Source organism: Rhinolophus hipposideros (assembly GCF_964194185.1).
Source record: "Rhinolophus hipposideros genome assembly, chromosome: X".
Classification (NCBI taxonomy): domain Eukaryota; kingdom Metazoa; phylum Chordata; class Mammalia; order Chiroptera; family Rhinolophidae; genus Rhinolophus; species Rhinolophus hipposideros.
The window spans coordinates 35,993,045-36,012,077 of record NC_138046.1 but is presented as its reverse complement, the minus strand read 5'-3'; the positions used below and the strand labels follow the sequence as shown (position 1 = coordinate 36,012,077).

Here is a 19,033-nt window from a genome sequence, read left to right as displayed (position 1 = left end):
GTTCATTTTGAAGTGAAGGCATGGGTGCCAAAGTATTAAATCCATCAGGTTGATGGTTTAAAGCTATGTATAATTAAAAGAATTGTACAGATACCTACCACAATGTGCCAGATGCATTTTAAATCTACAGTAACACTTAAGAATTTGTCAAGTTGGCTACATTTGAGGTTTTGCAGACTTAAAGCGGCATTGAAACACTTTCCATGATCTTGAAAGCTGTCATGATTGGTCTCAACAGAAAAAGGGACCGGTAAGAATAGTAACATTAAAATACAGATGATTCTTTTGGGATAGGGTGCAGGATACGTGTGGTTTGCTAGAGTTGAAGCACAATATTTAAGGATTAAATAGTCACAAAGATTAATAACAATTCATTTCATGACCCAAGAACCTAATCTATCATTTTTAACTCTGAATTTTAACCATAAGATTTATGTCTCCTGCAGCAAATATATTTTGCAGTATTTTACAATACTGCAACATGTAGCAGAACCACTGTCTCCTAAGTTATCACATGTGTAACATCTATTTAAAACATCTCATGTTGCTCTGTGTATTTCAGTGCTTCTGAAATACAATCCTTTTCCCCACTACTTGAGGGAATATTGCACTTTTCCTTTTGGGAGGTACCATTAACAAAAGCTGAGCTGAATGCTCACGACAGCCATTTTTACAATATAGAGAAGAAAGGAGTAAGAGATAGGCAGCTTTTTTTAAGGTCCAGACACAAGCAAACAAAATCTTCGCCAGGACTGTCTGTATTGGAACTACTGTGTAGCCCCATCATCTGGGAAACTTTTCTTAGGAACTGACCTCAATGGTAGGGAAAGATAGGGCTTAAAAGCCAGGTACTTCAACCGTGGTACTAGAGTGGCAATCTGCCAAGGGCCCGAGGACAGTATTCTTATTTACACAAAATGAAACATGGAAACCACGCTTCTGCTGACTACAGAGGCAGAGTCATGGGGTAATGCACGTCCAAACATGACAGGATTCTTGCTGAGCTGGCTCCCTAGCCTTAGATTGTGTGTCTTCCCTTCTTGGGAAGTCCTGGGTTCAGCCTACCCACTCCTGCTCCGCGCTGATAACGAATAAGCTGCTTTCCTGTCTTTCCCTAGCCTGCCTGGCAGGCTGTTTTAAAACTTGAAACTATACATAAGAATGACACTTTAAATTGTGTACCCTATACACTTCACTAAAGCAGATATGAAAGCCACAATAATCCCAGTAGCTGGCAAGCATTCCGCTTTAGGGGCTGTAAGGTGGTGGCTTTTCAAAGGGTGGGTAATAAGGTGGAGAGTAACGGGGTGGTGCGCTGGAGGACCACGTGTAGCTGGGTGAAGGAGAGGCAGATTGGGGTTCCTCAGAAAGTCCAGAGGGAGGGGAGGATGGAAAGACACCAGAATGCTGTGTAATGAAAATAAAACATCAGTTTAGGCAGTGAAGTTGCAATTCCCCAAAGTCAGTTGTTATTTAAAAATCAATAGGGGCCAAGTTTGTTTCTGTTTGGAACAACAAAGAAACCACAAAGTTAATGAGGGGCATGACACTGAGCTGGTCCCACTTTCAGTCACTTGGACAGTGAAGATCCTGAAGAGATATCTTGTGCTCCTTCTACCCCTCAATTTGAACCCCTTTTCCATGTTTACAACTCAAGCCATGAATACCTCTTCCTGAGCTATGGCAACAGTATCTCAACTAGTCTTCGAAAAGGTAGTTGGGGACTTGAGAACATTTGAGGTTAAGTTACTAGTACCTGGGAAAGTATTTGCTACAAGAATATATCACAGAGCCCATCTCAGAAACAAAACAAAAACTAAGGTTAGAAAGGTTAAGTGCTTTCTTGGATCTGTACTCTTTAAGTCCAACAATTTTGATTTCATCTTAACTGAAGCCCACCACCTCCAAGGGCAGGGCAGATTGGAGAAGGAAGAAGAACAAAGGCATGGAGGTGGGAATGCCAATGATAGGAAGAGCAATCTGTCAGGTTGTAGAGACACTGAGGATTCAATTTTACTTTGTGTTGTCTAACTGATGGTGTTTGGGAAGGGAGCAGATTTGGATTTAAGACATACCCAGTGAATTGGCATGTTAGCAGTCATTTGCCACTTCTCTTTCCCTGGTCCACATATACCTACCTACCTTTGACCCTAATGATTTTCCTGCTCAAGGAGAGTTGGCCTGTTTTGTTCATTGCTGTATCCCCCAGGACTCAGAACAGAGTTTTGCAAGTAGTAGGTACTCAATAAATGTTTTTTTTTTTTTTTTTTTTTTTTTTTTAGGGACTGGCTCATCTCCTGGAATGATGGATACATCTGGGAGGAGGGAGCCAAGGGCACAAACTCCTGTCCAGTTTTGTGGTAAATAGGTGTAGGCATAATTATTTTCACAGATATATATTGATCCATTGGGTACACGCATAGGAGAATACATTAATGAAGGAGGAGCAATTTGTAAAGGAGAGGCTTCTAAAAATAACCTCTGTAGTTATAGTTTTTTCGGGGGAGGCAGGGAGATGCGACCACATCAAAGGTGCTGTTTGCCAAAAGACACCGGTGGGTGTGTGTGGCGTGGCACAGATGATAAACTTAAGGGGCTGAGTGTAGTCGATAAAGGTGATAAATTGTTGACTGATGGCCTCTTCTACTCTTTTTATCGCAAGCAGACCTTCCTTAGTTAGCTTGCGTGGGGAGGTTGGGTTTGAGTCTCCTTGTAATATATCAAAGAGAGGTTTTAGTTCTCCTGTCGTAAGTTTTAAGTATGGACGGATCAAATTTATATCACCTAATAATTTTTGGAAATCGTTTAAAGAGTTTAAATGGGTGGTTTTGAGTTGAATTTTTTGAGTTTTAATATATTTACCCTGGAGTTCAAAACCAAGATAGGTGTAGGGATCTTTTAACTGAATTTTATTGGGAGCTATTTGTAATCCTTTGTTTTGTAGGCTATTGACAAGGGCGTCACAGCATAAAAGGAGGTCAGACCCATTCTTGCCAGCTATTAAGATATCATCCATATAATGAATAATATAAAGAGAGGGCCACTGAGTTCGAATGGGATTGATGGCCAGAGCAACAAATTTTTGACAGAGTGTCAGGCTGTTGGCCATGCCCTGAGGTAAGACCTTCCACTGAAATCTCTGCATAGGCCCTTGGAAATTAGTTACAGGTATGCTGAAAGCAAAACGTTGTCGATCTTGAGGGTGTAGAGGGATAGTGAAGAAGCAGTCTTTGAGGTCAATAATGATTTTTAAGGATCCCGAGGGAATAGCTACAGGGGTGGGTAGGCCTGGTTGAAGGGCACCCATAATTATCATTGTTTTATTGACTTCCCTAAGGTCTTGGAGAAGTCTCCAATTTCCAGATTTCTTTTTTATGACAAAGATAGGTGTGTTCCAGGGGGAGTTACTGGGCTCTAGATGCCCTGCCGCCAATTGTTCCTGCACTAACTGATTGGCAGCATTTAGTTTTTCTGAACTTAGTGGCCACTGATCCACCCATATGGGCGAGTTGTCTTTCCAGGATATAGGGTCAGCATGGGGTGCAGGTTGGTCAGAGGCCACTAGTGAAAATGTTCTAAGCCTAATCGAGGTGGGCGCTGGGCAGTAGACAGGGGTTTTTTAATTCCCTGTCCTTGTTTTCCTAATCCCTGACCTGGGAAAAAAACTTGTTTTAACATCTGGGTGGTTATCTTGGGATTGGGGCTGAACATGATTACTCCCATTTGGGATAATATGTCACGGCCCCACAGATTTACTGGGAGGTTGGGTACAACGTAAGGTTGTACTGTGCCAGAGTTATTTTCTTTATCTAGCCATGTTAGGAACTTGGCACTTTGTTTGGGGTTAGTTGTCTGTCCTATGCCTTGTAGGTGAGTAAGTGTGTCAGAAAGGGGCCAAGAAAGTGGCCAGTTTTCTTGTCTAATAATGGTTGCATCAGCACCAGTGTCAATAAGGCCTTTAAAGGTTTTTCCATCAAGTTTTAAATCTAGCATGGGCTTATTGGGGGAGAGATTTTGAATCCAATAAGCATCTGAGGATCCAAAATTCTTTTTGTTTCTAGGCTCATTGCTGGCAGATTTATGGGTGGTCTGGAGTGGGAGAAGGAGTAGTTGAGCTATTCTCTGTCCTGGTTGTATAGAAATGAGAGAGGAAGTGGAAGAGGCTACAATCTGTATTTCTCCTGTAAAATCATTATCTATAACACCAGGGTAAATATATAGGCCTTGTAGGCTCGAACTGCCTCTTCCGATTATTAGACCAAAAGTGTTTGGTGGTAGGGGTCCGGTGACACCCGTAGGTAGTATCTGAGGTCCCATGTCAGGAGTTAATATTGATTTGGAGGAGGGACTGAGGTCCAGTCCTGCACTGCCGGGGGTTGCTCGGAGGAGACTTGAGACAGGACAAAGTTTTGTTGTGGATGAACAAACCGAGTCGCCCCAAGGTTTGAATTCTCTGTAGGGGCCTGGGGCTGGCCCCTCAGGAAGTTTCCCTGCTGGGGCAGGGGAGGATTGCCGTGGGCATCTATTTTTGATCTACATACTCAATAAATGTTGAATGAATGACTATAACTTCAGGAGTATATGAGATAAAATTAGTACATTTTTAAAAAATAAAATCTGTTTTCAAAAGTACGGTTACACCTTGTGGGACTGTTGCCTTGCTCCAGTAGTGGGACATGGCTGAGGCCTGAAGCCTGGAGGGGGCTACAGGGATGGCAAGAGACAAGAAGCAAGGGGCTAGTTTTAGGCTCTCAGGAAAAGTAAACATAAGCCAACAAACAGGGCTGGGCAACTGTAGTTTTCTGTTGTGTGTCAAATCTAGAAGGAACTAGTATATTAAAAAAAAAAGACCCACTTACACCAAAATTTCTCAAGAGTTCAAGTGCTGGGGAGGTCATGCCTTACTTTGTTCTGTTGGCCAGAGTCTGAGTAGATTATGTCATTTTCCAGCAATCTAGAGTCGGGCTTGACATGAGGTTCCTGAAGCCTGAGATCAGTGGCCGATTATCCTTATCCCCAGTCCTGACCACTGCACTCCTTAGAATGGTATGTCCAGATTTCTAGGTCTTACTTGAGGTATTGAAATATCTGTCCCTTACCACAAAATGTTAGGACTGAGAAGAGATTATAGCTGCCTCCATCCCCCCTCCTCCTCCTCCCACTCCACTCATTTTACCCCAAGTGAAGGAATGACAGGGTCATAGAAGCTGCAGAGCCGTTCAAGGCAAAACATCTTGAGGCAGTGGACTTGAAACAAGACAGATTCCTCTCTAAAATCTCAGGTTTTCTCCTCCCTCCAAGAAGATATGCATTCTTAAAGACATCAGTATTGTGATTTCCTAGTTTTCAACTCCATGTCCCAGAAGTCTCTATTTCCTCTTCTCTCCCTCCCTCATAGTCACTCATTCAACATTTATTGAATACCTACTTAGTTGCTTTCTTCAACTAAGAACATCATTGTCTTAACCAGAGAGGAGAGCGAAAACCCACCAAGGACAAGATTTCTGTGCCGGGGGTGTGATCCTCTGCCCTTCTAAACCCCTCTCCAGGATGGCGAGTGTCGGGAGGCTGGTTTCAGGTGTCCCAGCCACAGAAGGTAGGGGAGAGGTGCCTCCAGTGCAACTAAAGGCAGGTCTGTCCTGAGAGGCATTTAAAGGCTTCTGTGGGCAGCCGCTGCTGTGGGGGGCAGTTATACACTTTGGTAATAAAAGGAGATGGTGGTGTAACGGCCTTCAGTTTTCACTTCTCAGTTGCATGTTTGGGAAGTTTTGGGGGAAAGGAGGTAGGATGATTCTCACTTCTCTTTAAGGATGCTGTGAGTCTTCAGGATAAAATCAAAGGGCTCCTGGCACAGCTAGGGAGCTCACTGGCTGCAGTTCACACACCCTTGGGGTTTGGGTTTGGGGTATGTGTGTGGGGGGGGAAGGCCCACAGTACCTGTGAGTAGTTTCCTAGCAACAGGTAGGCACCTTGGGAAAGATCTGGCTTTGTTGCATCTGGAGAGCTGGCCTGGTGCATTTTGATTCCTGCCTGAGAGTCGACTTTACTAATGGAAGAGGCAGCTCCGAAGAACAGAGCCTTGAATCCTTGTGCACCACAAAGCATGAAAACCATCTAAAGAGCCTATTGCTGGGCCTCGTCAGCTTGAGCTTCCTGAGCTGCTTCTTAGAGGCTGGGGTAACGTACAGGCTGATGGCACTATAAGAGGAGCACCACCTTTTTAGGACACACCTGGCTTTTTTCCTCTGCCATCTTAGCCTGCTCCCTGTCTGCCTGATGGCTGACCTACACTCTTCAAAACCAATGTGCACTTCTGTCACTGTGATACAGTGACTCCCAAAAGAGCCCTGGCCAGGTGATAAAGTTTACCAGCAAGAGATGTTGTGTCCCTAGGGGAAAATCCAGGATCTCCTGGTTATTTTCATTCCCCATCTGTTTCTGCCCCAGAAAGCAAAGCCAGGAGAGCTGGAGATCTTCTCCATCTCGCTAAATGGAAGAGGAAGAAGGGAGATTTGGGAATCAGAAACCAGAAAAAGGAGGAGGAGAAAGGAAAATCTTAGCAGGAGAGGGAAAATAAAGAGAAAAAGTTAAGTGGCAGCAACCACACCTTTTAAATCTCTCAGCAACCTGTGCCATATACCGCCTCTCCCAGGATTAAAGCAAGCCTTTCATTAAATGGGCCTGATTTATAATGGGTCATTTTTCATGGCTATGATGAAACCTAGTGTGTACCCTCATGTGATTGACTAAAGAGCATAAACAGAGGTGCTTACATTTTGCATAGGCTGAGACTTTTGTTTTAAGCTAAATTTGGCAATTCACCAAATGGACAGGAAAGAGACCAGTTCATGGTTAGAGTGAAGTACAAGGACTGGTCCAGCAGGTCAGACGGGGAAGTATAGCTGGAATCCTTGAGGGGTTTACATAAAGCTATGTTGGGTTGACTTTCCTAGCAGAAGTAGAAACTGACGCTTTAGAACTGACAGACTTTGGACTACTTGGATGAAGCTGAAGGACAAGTAATGAGGAAATGAGTGTGATGGACAAGAGAAGTGAATGTTGGGGAGGTGAGCAAGGTGGCAAAAATAATCTCAGCTTATTTCCTTCCTGCTTTGGAGGATGGGAAATTTATTAGCAGCATGGGCACCATGGAGCTTAATATTTGAAAGCATCCTGTTTCTCCAAGTTCAGCACTCACAGCATCCTCAGGGCCAGCTAAGCACACCCAAGTGCTCACTCATGTCTGACCACAAGAAATGTTTCCCAAGCTTTCTAACTGGATAACTACCCAGTAAGGGCATGATGTTGAGAGGTTCAAACAAAAGCCTATAAATCTCTTTCCTTTTTCTTCTATCAGCCCGGGGTAAAAAGGAAGCAGAAGTATTCAAACTCTAAGTCACATAAATAGTCCTATTTGGAAATGACCAGAATGGGGAAGTCATTCAGAAAAAAGTCTAGAAAGGTCAGTTTTCCTGCTATAATTTGGGCTCTTTTACAATCTGAGAAGAGCATAGATAGTGCTCGCCTTTTTATTTTTTTCTTCAAGAAAGGGGAGTGGGAGGGAGGTCTGTGCTTCTGGTGGTTTTATTGTCAGAGCTGGTGTATATTTTGCTGACTGTTTTCTACTTATCTGGAAACATAAGCAAATATTCCTCAATCCTCTTGGCTTTCTTGGGTAAAGACTGGTATTTCCTCCTGTGAAACTATAAGGGAATAGAACTTGGTGAACAAAAGAAAGCTCAACTGAACACTAGAATGAAACACCATTTAAGTTCTAGAGGGAAACAAATCACTTAACATACCCCTCAAAACTTCAGCATACAGCTATAACATCTCCGAAAAGGGAATACAAAAGAGAGCTTGAACCTAGGGAAAGAACGGGAGATACGTAAAATGTGTACCAGGAGCCCCTGTAGTGCGGAGCAATTTAATAATGTATTAAGAGGCCCTTTCTGAGTCATGATTAGAAGCCCATAATTTAAATCAGTAGAAAGTATAAATATTCTAAAATTAACTGGCGGAAAGATCTATGTTATGCTCAGATTTACAGCTTTTCCAAAGAATCCTCAAGCCAGTCTCTGGAGTCAGACAGACCTGGATACAAATCCTTGTTCCTCTGCTTATCATCTCTGACTTTGGGGAAGTCACTTTTTCTCTGTGACTTAGTCATCTCATCTTAAAAATGGCAATAACAAGAGTATTTTCCTCAAAGGACTAAGTGAGATGAAATATGTAAAGCACTTAGCACAATGCTTGGTACATAGTAAGTGCTCAAAGAATAGGAGCTGTTATTAAAATTAGAGGCCTCCACAAACCCCTGAAGGCCCTGCTATGAGCTTGCAGTATAGGTCTGGGTGAGGTGGCTAGATTTGGATCCCTTCACTGAGTTAGGTAGCATGTTTCTGGGTTTCTATAACAGTCTGGGTAATAGTCTGTTTAGTTTTTTTTCCCCACTTCTGACCCCAGCCACCCCCTAAGGTCTAGGACTATGTGTCATTCATAACACAGGGCCTATGTCTCATTCAATCTGTCTATCCACAGCTCCTAGCATAGTGTCTGACACATGGGAACACAGAGTAAACATTGACTGAATTGAAACCAACAGCCTGAGTCACCACTAGCATTGTCAGTCTTGCTTTTGTCCCTGAAGGTAGTGTTTGAATAAGGACTGATGGAGAAAGAGATGGCTCCATACGCTAAAGAGGGGCTGCCTGTATTGGAGTTTGCAGCAACCATCATCAGGGAGATTACTGTTTCTACTTAAGGGGCTTATTATAAAGTGAACATTCCTAAAATCAGTGGATGATTTTTTATTAGATGGCCCCCAAGACAATGGAGACCATACTTCTGTTAGCTTCAACATCTTTGCATTCTCTTAAAGGATTACTTTTTTGCCTCTGTTACTACTGAAATTATCTGTGCACTTTTAGAACATACTTGTGTTTTCCAGTCTACATCATCTATTCAGTTAACAGGATCCCTGAATTGTCTGTCTGTGAATACCTAGGCATTAAAACAAGTTCTAACATTATTTTATCCAAGCTTTTCTTTTCAATTAAAGTTTATTGCGATGACAATTGTTACTAAAGTTACATAGATTTCAGGTGTACAATTCTGTAATACATTATCCATATCTCACATTGTGTGTAGACCACCCAGAGTCAGTTCTCTTTCCATCATGATATATTAGACCCCATTTACCTTCTTCTAGAGCCCCCTCTTACCCTCTGGTAACCCCTAAACTATTGTCTGTGTCTATGAGTTTTTGTTCCTTCATTTGGTTGTCTTGTTCTTTTGCTGTTTTCAATTTCATATACCAAATATCAGTGAAATCATATGGTTCACTACTTTTTCTGTATGACTTATTTCAGTTAGCACTATAATCTCAAGATCCATACATGTTGTCACAAATGATACTATTTCATCTTTCTCACTGCTGAATGGAACTCCATTGTGTATATATACCACAAATTCTTTATCCATTCATTTAGCAAAGGACATTTTGTTTGTTTCCATCTCTTGGCCACCGGAAATATAAATGCAATGAACATTGGAGGACACATGTCTTTCTGGATAAATGTTTTCAGATTTTTTGCGTAGATGCCCAGGAGAGGGATTGCTGGGTCATATGGTAATTCTATTCATAATTTTTTGAGGCACCTCCACACTCTCTTCCATAATGGCTGCACCACTCTGCATTCCCACCAACAGTTTATGAGGGTTCCTTTTTCTCCACAGCCTCTCCAACACTTGTTACTATTTGTCTTGTTGATGACAGCCACTCTAACTGGGGTGAGGTGATATCTCATTGTGGTTTTTATTTGCATTTCTCTGATGATTAGTGATGTTGAGCATTTTTTCATATGCCTATTTGCCATTTGTATGTCCTCTTTGGAGAAATGTCTCTTCAGGCCCTCTGCCAATTTTTCAATTGTGTTGTTTATTTTTTCGTTGTTGAGTTGCATTATATCCTTGAATATTTTGGATATTAGCCCCTTATCGGAGGCGCTGTTTGTAAAAATCTTCTCCCATGCATTTGGTTGCCTCTTTATTTTGTCGATGGTTTCTTTAGCTGTGCAGAAGCTTTTAAGTTTGATACAGTCCCATTCATTTATTTTAGTTTTTACTTCCCTTGCCTTTTGTGTCAAATTCACAAAATGCTCTTTGAACCCAAGGTCCATAAGTTTAGGACCTATGTTTTCTTCTATGTAGTTTATTGTGTCAGGACTTATGCTTAAGTCTTTGATCCATTTTGAATTAATTTTGGTACATGGTGACAGATAGCAGTTCAGTTTCATTCTTTTGTATGTGGCTTTGCAATACTTCCAGCACCATTTATTGCAGAGGCTGTCTTTTCTCCATTGTATGTTTTTTGCTTCTTTGTCAAAAATTGTCTGTTCATATTTATGTGGTTTTATTTCTGCATTCCCAATTCTATTCCATTGGTCTATGTGTCTGTTTTTCTGCCAATACCATGCTGTTTTGATAATTGTTGCTTTGTAGTACAAGCTGAAGTCAGGGAGTGTGAAAGCTCCAGCACTGTTCTTCTTTCTTAGAATTACTTTGGCTATTCAGGGTCTTTTGTGATTCCATAGAAATCTGATGATTTTTTTGTTCTATTTCTTTAAAAAATGCCAATAGGACTTTAATAGGGCTTGCATTAAATCTGTATATTGCTTTGGGTAATATGAAGTTTTAAACTATGTTGATTCTTCCAATCCATGAGCAAAAGATGTCTTTCCATTTCTTGTGCCTTCTTCAATTTCTTTTAAAAATGTCTTATAGTTTTCAGCATATAGGTCTTTTCACATCCTTGGTTAAGTTTATTCATAGGTGTTTTATTCTTTTTGTTGCAATTGCAAAATAAATTTCTTTTTATTTCTTTTTCTGAGATTTCATTGTTAGTATATAAGAATGCAATGGACTTTCATACGTTGATTTTGTAGCCGGCAACTTTACTGTATTCGTTGATTGTTTCTAATAGCTTTTTGGTGGAGTCTTTCGGGTTTTCTATATATAGCATCATGTCATCTGCAAAGAGTGATAATTTAACTTCTTCATTCCCAATTTGGATGTCTTTTATTTCTTTCTCTTGCCTGATTGCTATGGCGATGACTTCCAACAGTATGTTGAAATGCAGAGGTGATAGGTGACAGCCCTGTCATGTTCCTGAACGTAGAGCAAAGGGTTTCAGTTTATCACCGTTAATTATGAGGTTAGCTGAGGGCTTGTCATATATGGCCCTTATTATGTTAAGGTATTTTCCTTCTATTCCTATTTTATTAAGTGTTTTAATTATAAATGGACATTGTATCTTGTCAAACATTTTTTCAGCATCAATTGATATAATCATATGATTTTTGTTATTTATTTTATGTGATGTATCACATTGATGGATTTGCATATTTTGAACCATCCTTGTGCTCCTGGGATGAATTCCCACTTTGTCATGATGAATAATCTTTTTAATACATTGTTGCATTCCATTTGCTAGAATTTTGTTTAAGATTTTTGCATCTGTATTCATCAGAGAGATTGGTCTGTAGTTTTCTTTTTTTTGTGTGTTGTCCTTACCAGGTTTTGGTATCAGGGTAATGTTGGCCTCATAAAATGAGTTAGGGAGTACTGACTCTTCTTCAATTTTTTGGAAGAGTTTGAGCAGGATTGGTATTAGATCCTCTTTGAAGGTTTGGTAGAATTCACTAGTGAAGCCATCTGGTCCCAGACTTTTGCTTTTGGGAAGGTTTCAGATGACTGACCCAATTTCCTTACTGGTGATCGGTCTACTTAGATTTTCCAGTTCTTCATCATTCAACCTAGGAAGGCTATGTGTTTCTGAGAATTTGTCCATTTCTTCCAGGTTATTGAATTTGGTGGCGTATATTCCTTCATAGTATTCTTGGATGATCCTTTGTGTTTCTGTGGCGTCCATGATTACTTCCCCTCTTTCATTTTTCATTTTGTTTATTAGCATCTTTTCTCTTTTTATCTTACTGAGTCTAGCCTAGGGTTTTTCAATTTTGTTAATCTTTTCAAAGAACCATCTCTTTGTCACATTAATTTTTCTATTGTCTTTTCCTTCTCTATTTCATTTAGTTCTGCTCTGGGTTTTATTACTTCCTTTCTTCTGCTAACCTTGGGTTTCATTAGTTCTTGTTTTTCTAGTTCTTTAAGATGTAATGTGAGGTTATTTATCTGGGATTTTTATTGTTTCTTGAGATAAGCCTGTAATGATATATATTTTTCTCTTAAAACTGCTTTCGCTGCATCCCAAAAATTTTAGTAGGATGTAGGTTCATTCTCAGTTTTTCTATGTATCTTTTGGTCTCTCCTTTTATTTCTTTTTTGACCCAGTCGTTTCTTAAAAGTATGTTGTTTTAAATGAGAAAGAAAAACTCATAGACACAGAGAATAGTTTAGTGGTTACCAGAGGGTAAGGGGGGGTGGGAGGTGGGAGATGAGGGTAAGGGGCATCAAATATATGGTGATGGAAGGAGAACTGACTCTGGGTGGTGAACACACAATGGAATTTATAGATGATGTAATACAGAATTGCACACCTGAAATCTATGTAATTTCACTAACAATTGTCACCCCAATAAATTTAATTTAAAAAAAGTATGTTGTTTTATCTCCACGTATTTGTGGGTTTTCCTGCTTTCTTTTTGCAGTTGACATCCAATTTCAAAGCCTTCTGATCAGAGAATATGCTTGGGATAATTTCAATATTCTTAAATTTGCTGAGGCTAGTTCTATGTCCCAATATATGGTCTGTCCTTGAGAATGTTCCAAGTACTCTAGAAAAAAATGCGTAGTCTGATGTTGTAGGATGAAGTGCTACGTAAATGTCAATTATGTCCATTTCTTCTAATGTGTTATTTAGGGCTGCTATTTCTTTATTTATTTTCTGTTTGGATGATGTATCCATAGCTGTCAATGATGTATTTAGGTTCCCTAGTATAATTGTGTTTTGGTCAATTTCTCTCTTTAGTTCTGTTAGTAGTTGCTTGGTATCTGTCAGTGCTCTCTGATTGGGGGCATAAGTATTGATGACTGTTATGTCTTCATGTTGTATAGTCCCCTTTATCATTATGAAATTTACGTCTTTGTGTCTTGTAACTTTTTTATCCTGAATTCTGTTTTATCTGATATCAGTATGGCTACACCTGATTTTCTCTGGATACCATTTGCTTGGAGTGTCAATTCCCACCCTTTCACTTTGAGTCTATGTTTGTCCTTTTAGCTGAGATGTGTCTCTTGGAGGCAGCATATGGCTGGGTTTATTTTTTCCCCAATCTGCCCTTCTGTGCCTTTTTATTGGTGAGTTCAGTCCATTTACTCTTATGGCAATTATTGATATATGAGGATTTCCTATCATTCTATATTTAATTTTCTGGTAAGACTGTGTCTCCATTGTTTCCTTGCCTTTTTGTTGTTGTCTATTATATCTGTGTGGTGGTATTCCATGTTTTTTTCCCTCTGTTTCTTCTTTTATTACGTTATATATTTCAGTTTGGATTTTTTTTGAGTTGTTACCATTATGTTTATGTAAAAGAAAGTTTGACATTTAGAGTATTCCATTTTCTTCAGCATGCTTATTTTCTCCATTCCTGTTTTCCGGTTCAGGCCTTTACTCTCCCCCTTCCAGGTTTTAGTTGTCACAAAATATTTCTATTTATTTTTGTCAAAAAGCCTCTTTCAGTATTTCTTGTACTGCAAGTCGTGTATTAGAAAATTCCCTTTGCTTCTGTATCTCTGGAAAGGTATTTATTACTCCTTCATAACTAAAGGATACCTTTCCTGGATATATTATTCTTGGCTCATGATTTCTCTCTTTCAATAGTTTGAATATGTGGTTCCACTCCCTCCTGGCTTGTAGAGTTTCTGCTGAAAAATCTGATGATAATCTAACGGGCTTTCCTTTGTAGGTTACCGTTTTCTTTTCCGTGGCTGCCTTGAGGATTGTCTTTGTCATTAATTTTTGAAAGCTTGAATACAATGTGCCTTGGAGAAGGCCTGTTGGCGTTGAGGTAATTAGGTGTTCTATTTGCTACTTGGATTCCAGGATCCAGTTATTTCCCAAGTTTTGTCAGTTGTCATAGACTATTTGTTTGAATATACACTCTGTTCCCTTCTGTCTTTCTTCTCCTTCTGTTATGCCAATTATTCTTATATTGCTCTTTCTGATGGAGTCAGAAAGTTCTCGTAGAATTCTTTCATTTCTTTTAAGTCTCAAGTCTCTCTCTTTTTCCATCTGTGTCATTTTCAGAGTTCTATCTTTGATTTCACTGATTCTTTCCTTCATCTGGTTTGCTCTGTTACCTAGTTCGCTATTTCATTCTCCTTTTCTTCTATTGAGTTCTTTGTCTCCAGAAATTATATTTGGTTCTTCTTAAAAATTTCCATGTCTTTGATACAATATTCATTTTGTTCTTTGATTGTGTTTCTGAGTTCATTAAACTTAAGGGCACCATGTTCATTAAACTGCATTTCTGTGTTTCCTTGCATCTTGTTGAGTTTTTTCAGGACTGCAAACTGAATTCTCTGTCTTTTAAGTCAGATATTTCCATGTCTTTAAGTTCATTTCCTGGAGACTTTTCATTTTCTTCCTGAGCTGTCTTGTTACCTTGGTTATTCATGGCCGTTAATGGTTTATTATTCTCTTCCTAGACATCTACAGGAGTGGGTTCTACAACAGGTTGATAGAAAGAGGTCTTTCTTTTGTTTTCCAGAAGATATTGGTAGAATGTTTTATTTTCTCTCTGACTGTAGCCTTTTATTCTCTCTCACACGGTAATGTTATATTTTCTCTGCACTATTCCAGCTTCTCACACAATGGGGGGATTCCCTGGATGGCAGGCTCTCCTCCGTGATCAGTTTGCCTGGGTCACAGAGCTCCACCTCTGTGGAGGGATGTGGAGAGTTTCTGAAGTTCCAAAGCTCTTCTTGCACCAGATTCAGAGCCTGTGTATATCAGCAGTTCTGTTTACTCCTGCAGGGATCCGCCCAGATAGATGGGGACAGTGGCGGGGTGGGTTATAATAGGTGGCCCAGAGCAATGGCAGCAACCACCACCACAGCTGGTCCTGCTTCCACAGCTCCCTCCCCTTTGCTGGAAATAGTCGGGCTGCGAGTCACAATTCTCAGAATTGCAAATATTCTCTTGTTTTCATGTGACAATGCCAGTCTTTGCTTCTAGCACTGGGCAGGTGGGGGCGGGGCGAACTCTGGGAGGGTATGGAGGGGACAGGTAGTCTCAGTGCCTAGGGGTTCTGTTCTCTGCTTGGCAGTGAGGGCTTAAACCACTGTTTTTACCCTTCTTCCCTCAGTCTTTGTTCTGAGGTGTCTGCCGTGAGTGTTGGGTTCAGCCGTGTTATATGCTGTCCTCTCAGCCCTGTGGGCCATAAGTGGAGCCCTAGCAGTCCAAGTTCTTCCCTCTCCTGCAGCTGCAGTAGTTCTGGGATGCAGTGAGCTCAGAGCACCAAGCTAAGTTTGCGTCCAAGTATCCCCGTCTCTGCATTTCTCCTTTCCCTCCGCCCCCGTTAGTGCAATTTGCCCACCTTTAGGTGAATTCAGTAGTGAGACTCTTCATCTTGCCTGTCTGCTGTGCAGGAAGTCCTTTGTATAGTTGTAGTTGTTCAGTTTGTTTTAAGTTCCAGGGGAGATTTCAAAAGGCTCACCTCATGCCGCCATTTTTATGACCAGATCTATTTTTTCCCCAGCTTTAATGGATCCCTCCTTGGTCTAATATTGTACTTTATATGTTCACACTGTATGTACAGTTCACACTGTATGTACAGTTGTCTCTTGATATCTGCAGGGGATTGGTTATAGGAGCACTCACACAGATGCCAAAATCCCCGGATAGTCAAGTCCCTTATACTAAATGGCATAGTACAATGAAGACAATTGGCCCTCCACATCCCCCGATTCCAAACTGCTGATCAAAAATACTGTTTTCGATCTATAGTTGGTTGAATCTGCAGTTGCAAATGTCTGACATACAGAGGGCTAAATGTGGATTTATTGAAAAAAAAAAAGCTACATATAAGTGGACCCACACAATTCAGACCTGTGTTGTTTAAGTGTCAACTGTATTACTTTCAATTAAGAGTCCTAGACCTCCCCCAAATAAAATCAAAAACAAAAACAAAAATATACTTTATTCAACTAAATGGGGTTTTTCAGTTTCAATCATTTTGTTAATCTGCAGCTGATATTAGGTTGTCCAAGGCTTTTCAATTTCTAAACTAGTTGTTTAATTTGAAGCACCCCCAAATGCTCATGATTTATGTCCCCTTGGAGCATTTATGGGCTCTTAGGCAATGGAAGTAAATTTGTTATGAGCTTCCCTTCCTTCAGAGGTATCTCCTTTGGTACCCAAATTTTGAATTAACCAGATTTTAGTATAATCTCACTCCTCTGTGGTCAAGGGTTTCCAATCATTGTAAATGGCTAAAGCACCATTTTATTTGTTTTCCTGAAGTGCCTAGTTCAGTGCTCTGTACACAATGAATCTCTTTTAATTAAGCACTTTTTTTGTTCTGTTTTTCTGTGCTTTAGTCTCAGTTAAAACGGAAAAAGGGAGAGGGGAAAAAATGGCGGCGTGAGGTGAGCCTCTGTAACGCTCCCCTGGAATTTACAATGAATCGAACAACAATAACTCCACAAAGGACTTCTTGCACAGCAGACAGGCAAGACGAAGAGGCCCACTACTGAATTCACCTCCAGATGGGTGAATCGCGCGAGCGGGGGAGGAGGGAGAGGAGAAGTGCGGAGACGGAGCCGCTCGGGCGCAGGACACAGACCTAGCTCAGTGCTCGGAGCCCACTGCTCCCGGATCTTCCGCAGCTGCGGGAGAGGGAAGGACTCGGACTGCTAGGGCTCCGCTTACGGCCCACAGGGCTGAGGGGGCAGCATACAAAACAGCTGGACCCAACGCTCCCGGCAGCAAAGACTAAGGGAAGAGGGCTGAAATCGGTGGTTTAAGCCCTCACTGCCGAGCGGAGAACGGAAGCCTTAGGCACAGAGACTAGCCGCCCCCTCCCTACCCTCCCAGAGCATGCCCCGCCCCCACCTGGCCGGTGCTAGAAGCGATAAAGTAGCAGTGTTGGATCAAAGGACAGAATATTTGCTGCTCTGAGAACTGTGGACCGCAGACAGAGATTCGCAGGCAACTAGTTCCGGCAAAGGGGAGGGAGCTGTGGAAGCAGGACTGGCTGTGGTGGTGGTCGCCACCATTGCTCTGGGCCACCTCTCACAACTCACCCCGCCCCTGGCCCCACCTATCTGGGTGGATCCCTGCAGGAGTAAACAGAACTGCTGAAACATACGGGCTCTGAATCTGGTGCAGAAAGAGCTTTGGAACTTCAAACGCTCTTCGCATACCTATCAACCTGTTGCAGAAGCCACTCCTGTAGATGTCTAGGAAGAGAAATAGTAAATCAGTGATTGCCATGAATAACCAAGGCAACAAGATAGCTCAGAAAGAAAGTGAAAAGTCTCCAGAAAAGGAACTTAGAGATATGGACATTTGTGATTTAACTGACAGAGAATTCAAGATTGCAATTCTGAAAAAACTGAACGAGATACAAGAAAACACAGAAAGGCAGTTTAATGAACTCAGAAACACAATCAAAGAACACCATGAGCATTTTACAAAAGAGATTGAAATCTTGAAAAAGAACCAAATAGAATTTCTGGAGATTAAGAACTCAATAGAAGAAATTAACAATAAAATATCCAGCTTAGGTAGTAGAGTTGACCAGATGGAGGAAAGAATCAGTGACATCGAAGATAGAAACCGGGAAATTACACACATGGAAGAAGAAAGAGGCTTGAGACTTAAAAGAAATGAAAGAACTCTACAAGAATTTTTTGACTCCATCAGAAAGAGCAATATAAGAATAATGGGCATACCAGAAGGAGAAGAAAGAGGGAAGGGAACAGAGAATATATTCAAACAAATCGTCGATGAAAACTTCCCAAACTTGTGGACAGAACTGGATCCTCGAATCCAAGAAGCAAATAGAACACCTAATTACCTCAATCCCAACAGGCCTTCACCAAGGCACATTGTATTGAAGCTGTCTAAAATCAATGACAAAGAAAGAATCCTCAAGGCAGCCAGGGAAAAGAAGACGGTAACTTACAAAGGAAAGCCCATTAGATTATCATCAGATTTTTCAGCAGAAACTCTACAAGCTAGGAGGGAATGGAACCAAATATTCAAACTATTGAAAGAGAGAAATCATGAGCCAAGAATAATATATCCAGCGAAGATCTCCTTTAGATATGAAGGAGGAATAAAGACCTTTCCAGACATCCAGAAGCTGAGGGAATTTTCTAATACACGACCTGCACTACAAGAAATACTAAAGGAGGCTATTAGACCACCATCAACAGGGACAACTTGTGGCAACCGAAACATAAAAAGGGGGAGCCTAAAGGCCTGAACTGGAATATGGGAATAGAGAAAGTAAGCGTACTGAAGAAACTGGAATACTCTAAATATCAAACTTTCTTTTACATAAACTCAAGGGTAACCACTCAAAAAACATCCAAATCTGAAATATATACTGTAATAAAAGAAGAAACAGAGGAAAACATCATAGAATACCACCACACAGAAAAACAGACAACAACAAAAAGGCAAAGAAACAATGGAGACACAGCCTTACCAGAAAACTAAAGACAGAATGACAGGAAATCCTCACATATCAATAATCACCCTAAATGTAAATGGACTGAACTCACCAATAAAGAGACACAGAGTAGCAGATTGGATCAAAAAACTAAACCCAACCATATGCTGTCTCCAAGAGACACATCTCAGCTACAAGGACAAGCATAGACTCAAAGTGAAAGGGTGGGAACTGACACTCCAAGCAAATGGTACCCAGAGAAAATCATGTGTAGCCATAATGATTTCCGATGAAACAGACTTCAGGGTGAAAAAGATAACAAGAGACAAAATGGACATTTCATAATCATAAAGGGGACTATGCAACAAGAAGACATAACAGTCATCAAT

The 19,033-nt window shown here is 40.8% G+C and overlaps 1 protein-coding gene across 7 annotated transcripts in view; it reads right to left on the bottom strand.

Moving 5' to 3' along the window:
• Window positions 1-19,033, bottom strand: part of TMEM255A (transmembrane protein 255A) — a 143,260-nt gene that overhangs the window by 7,800 nt on the left and 116,427 nt on the right. For 6 of the 7 annotated variants that reach the window (XR_013993001.1, XM_081044048.1, XM_081044049.1 and 3 more), the window contains one exon: window positions 93-1,407. The exons of the other annotated variant lie outside the window; for it this stretch is intronic. Coding sequence is in view for 5 of the 6 variants with exons in the window: in XM_081044048.1 (XP_080900174.1) it covers window positions 1,249-1,407 (159 nt within the window). In the remaining variant the exon portion in view is untranslated. Of the gene's footprint in view, window positions 1-92; window positions 1,408-19,033 lie in introns of those variants that run through there. 7 annotated transcript variants of the gene reach the window in all.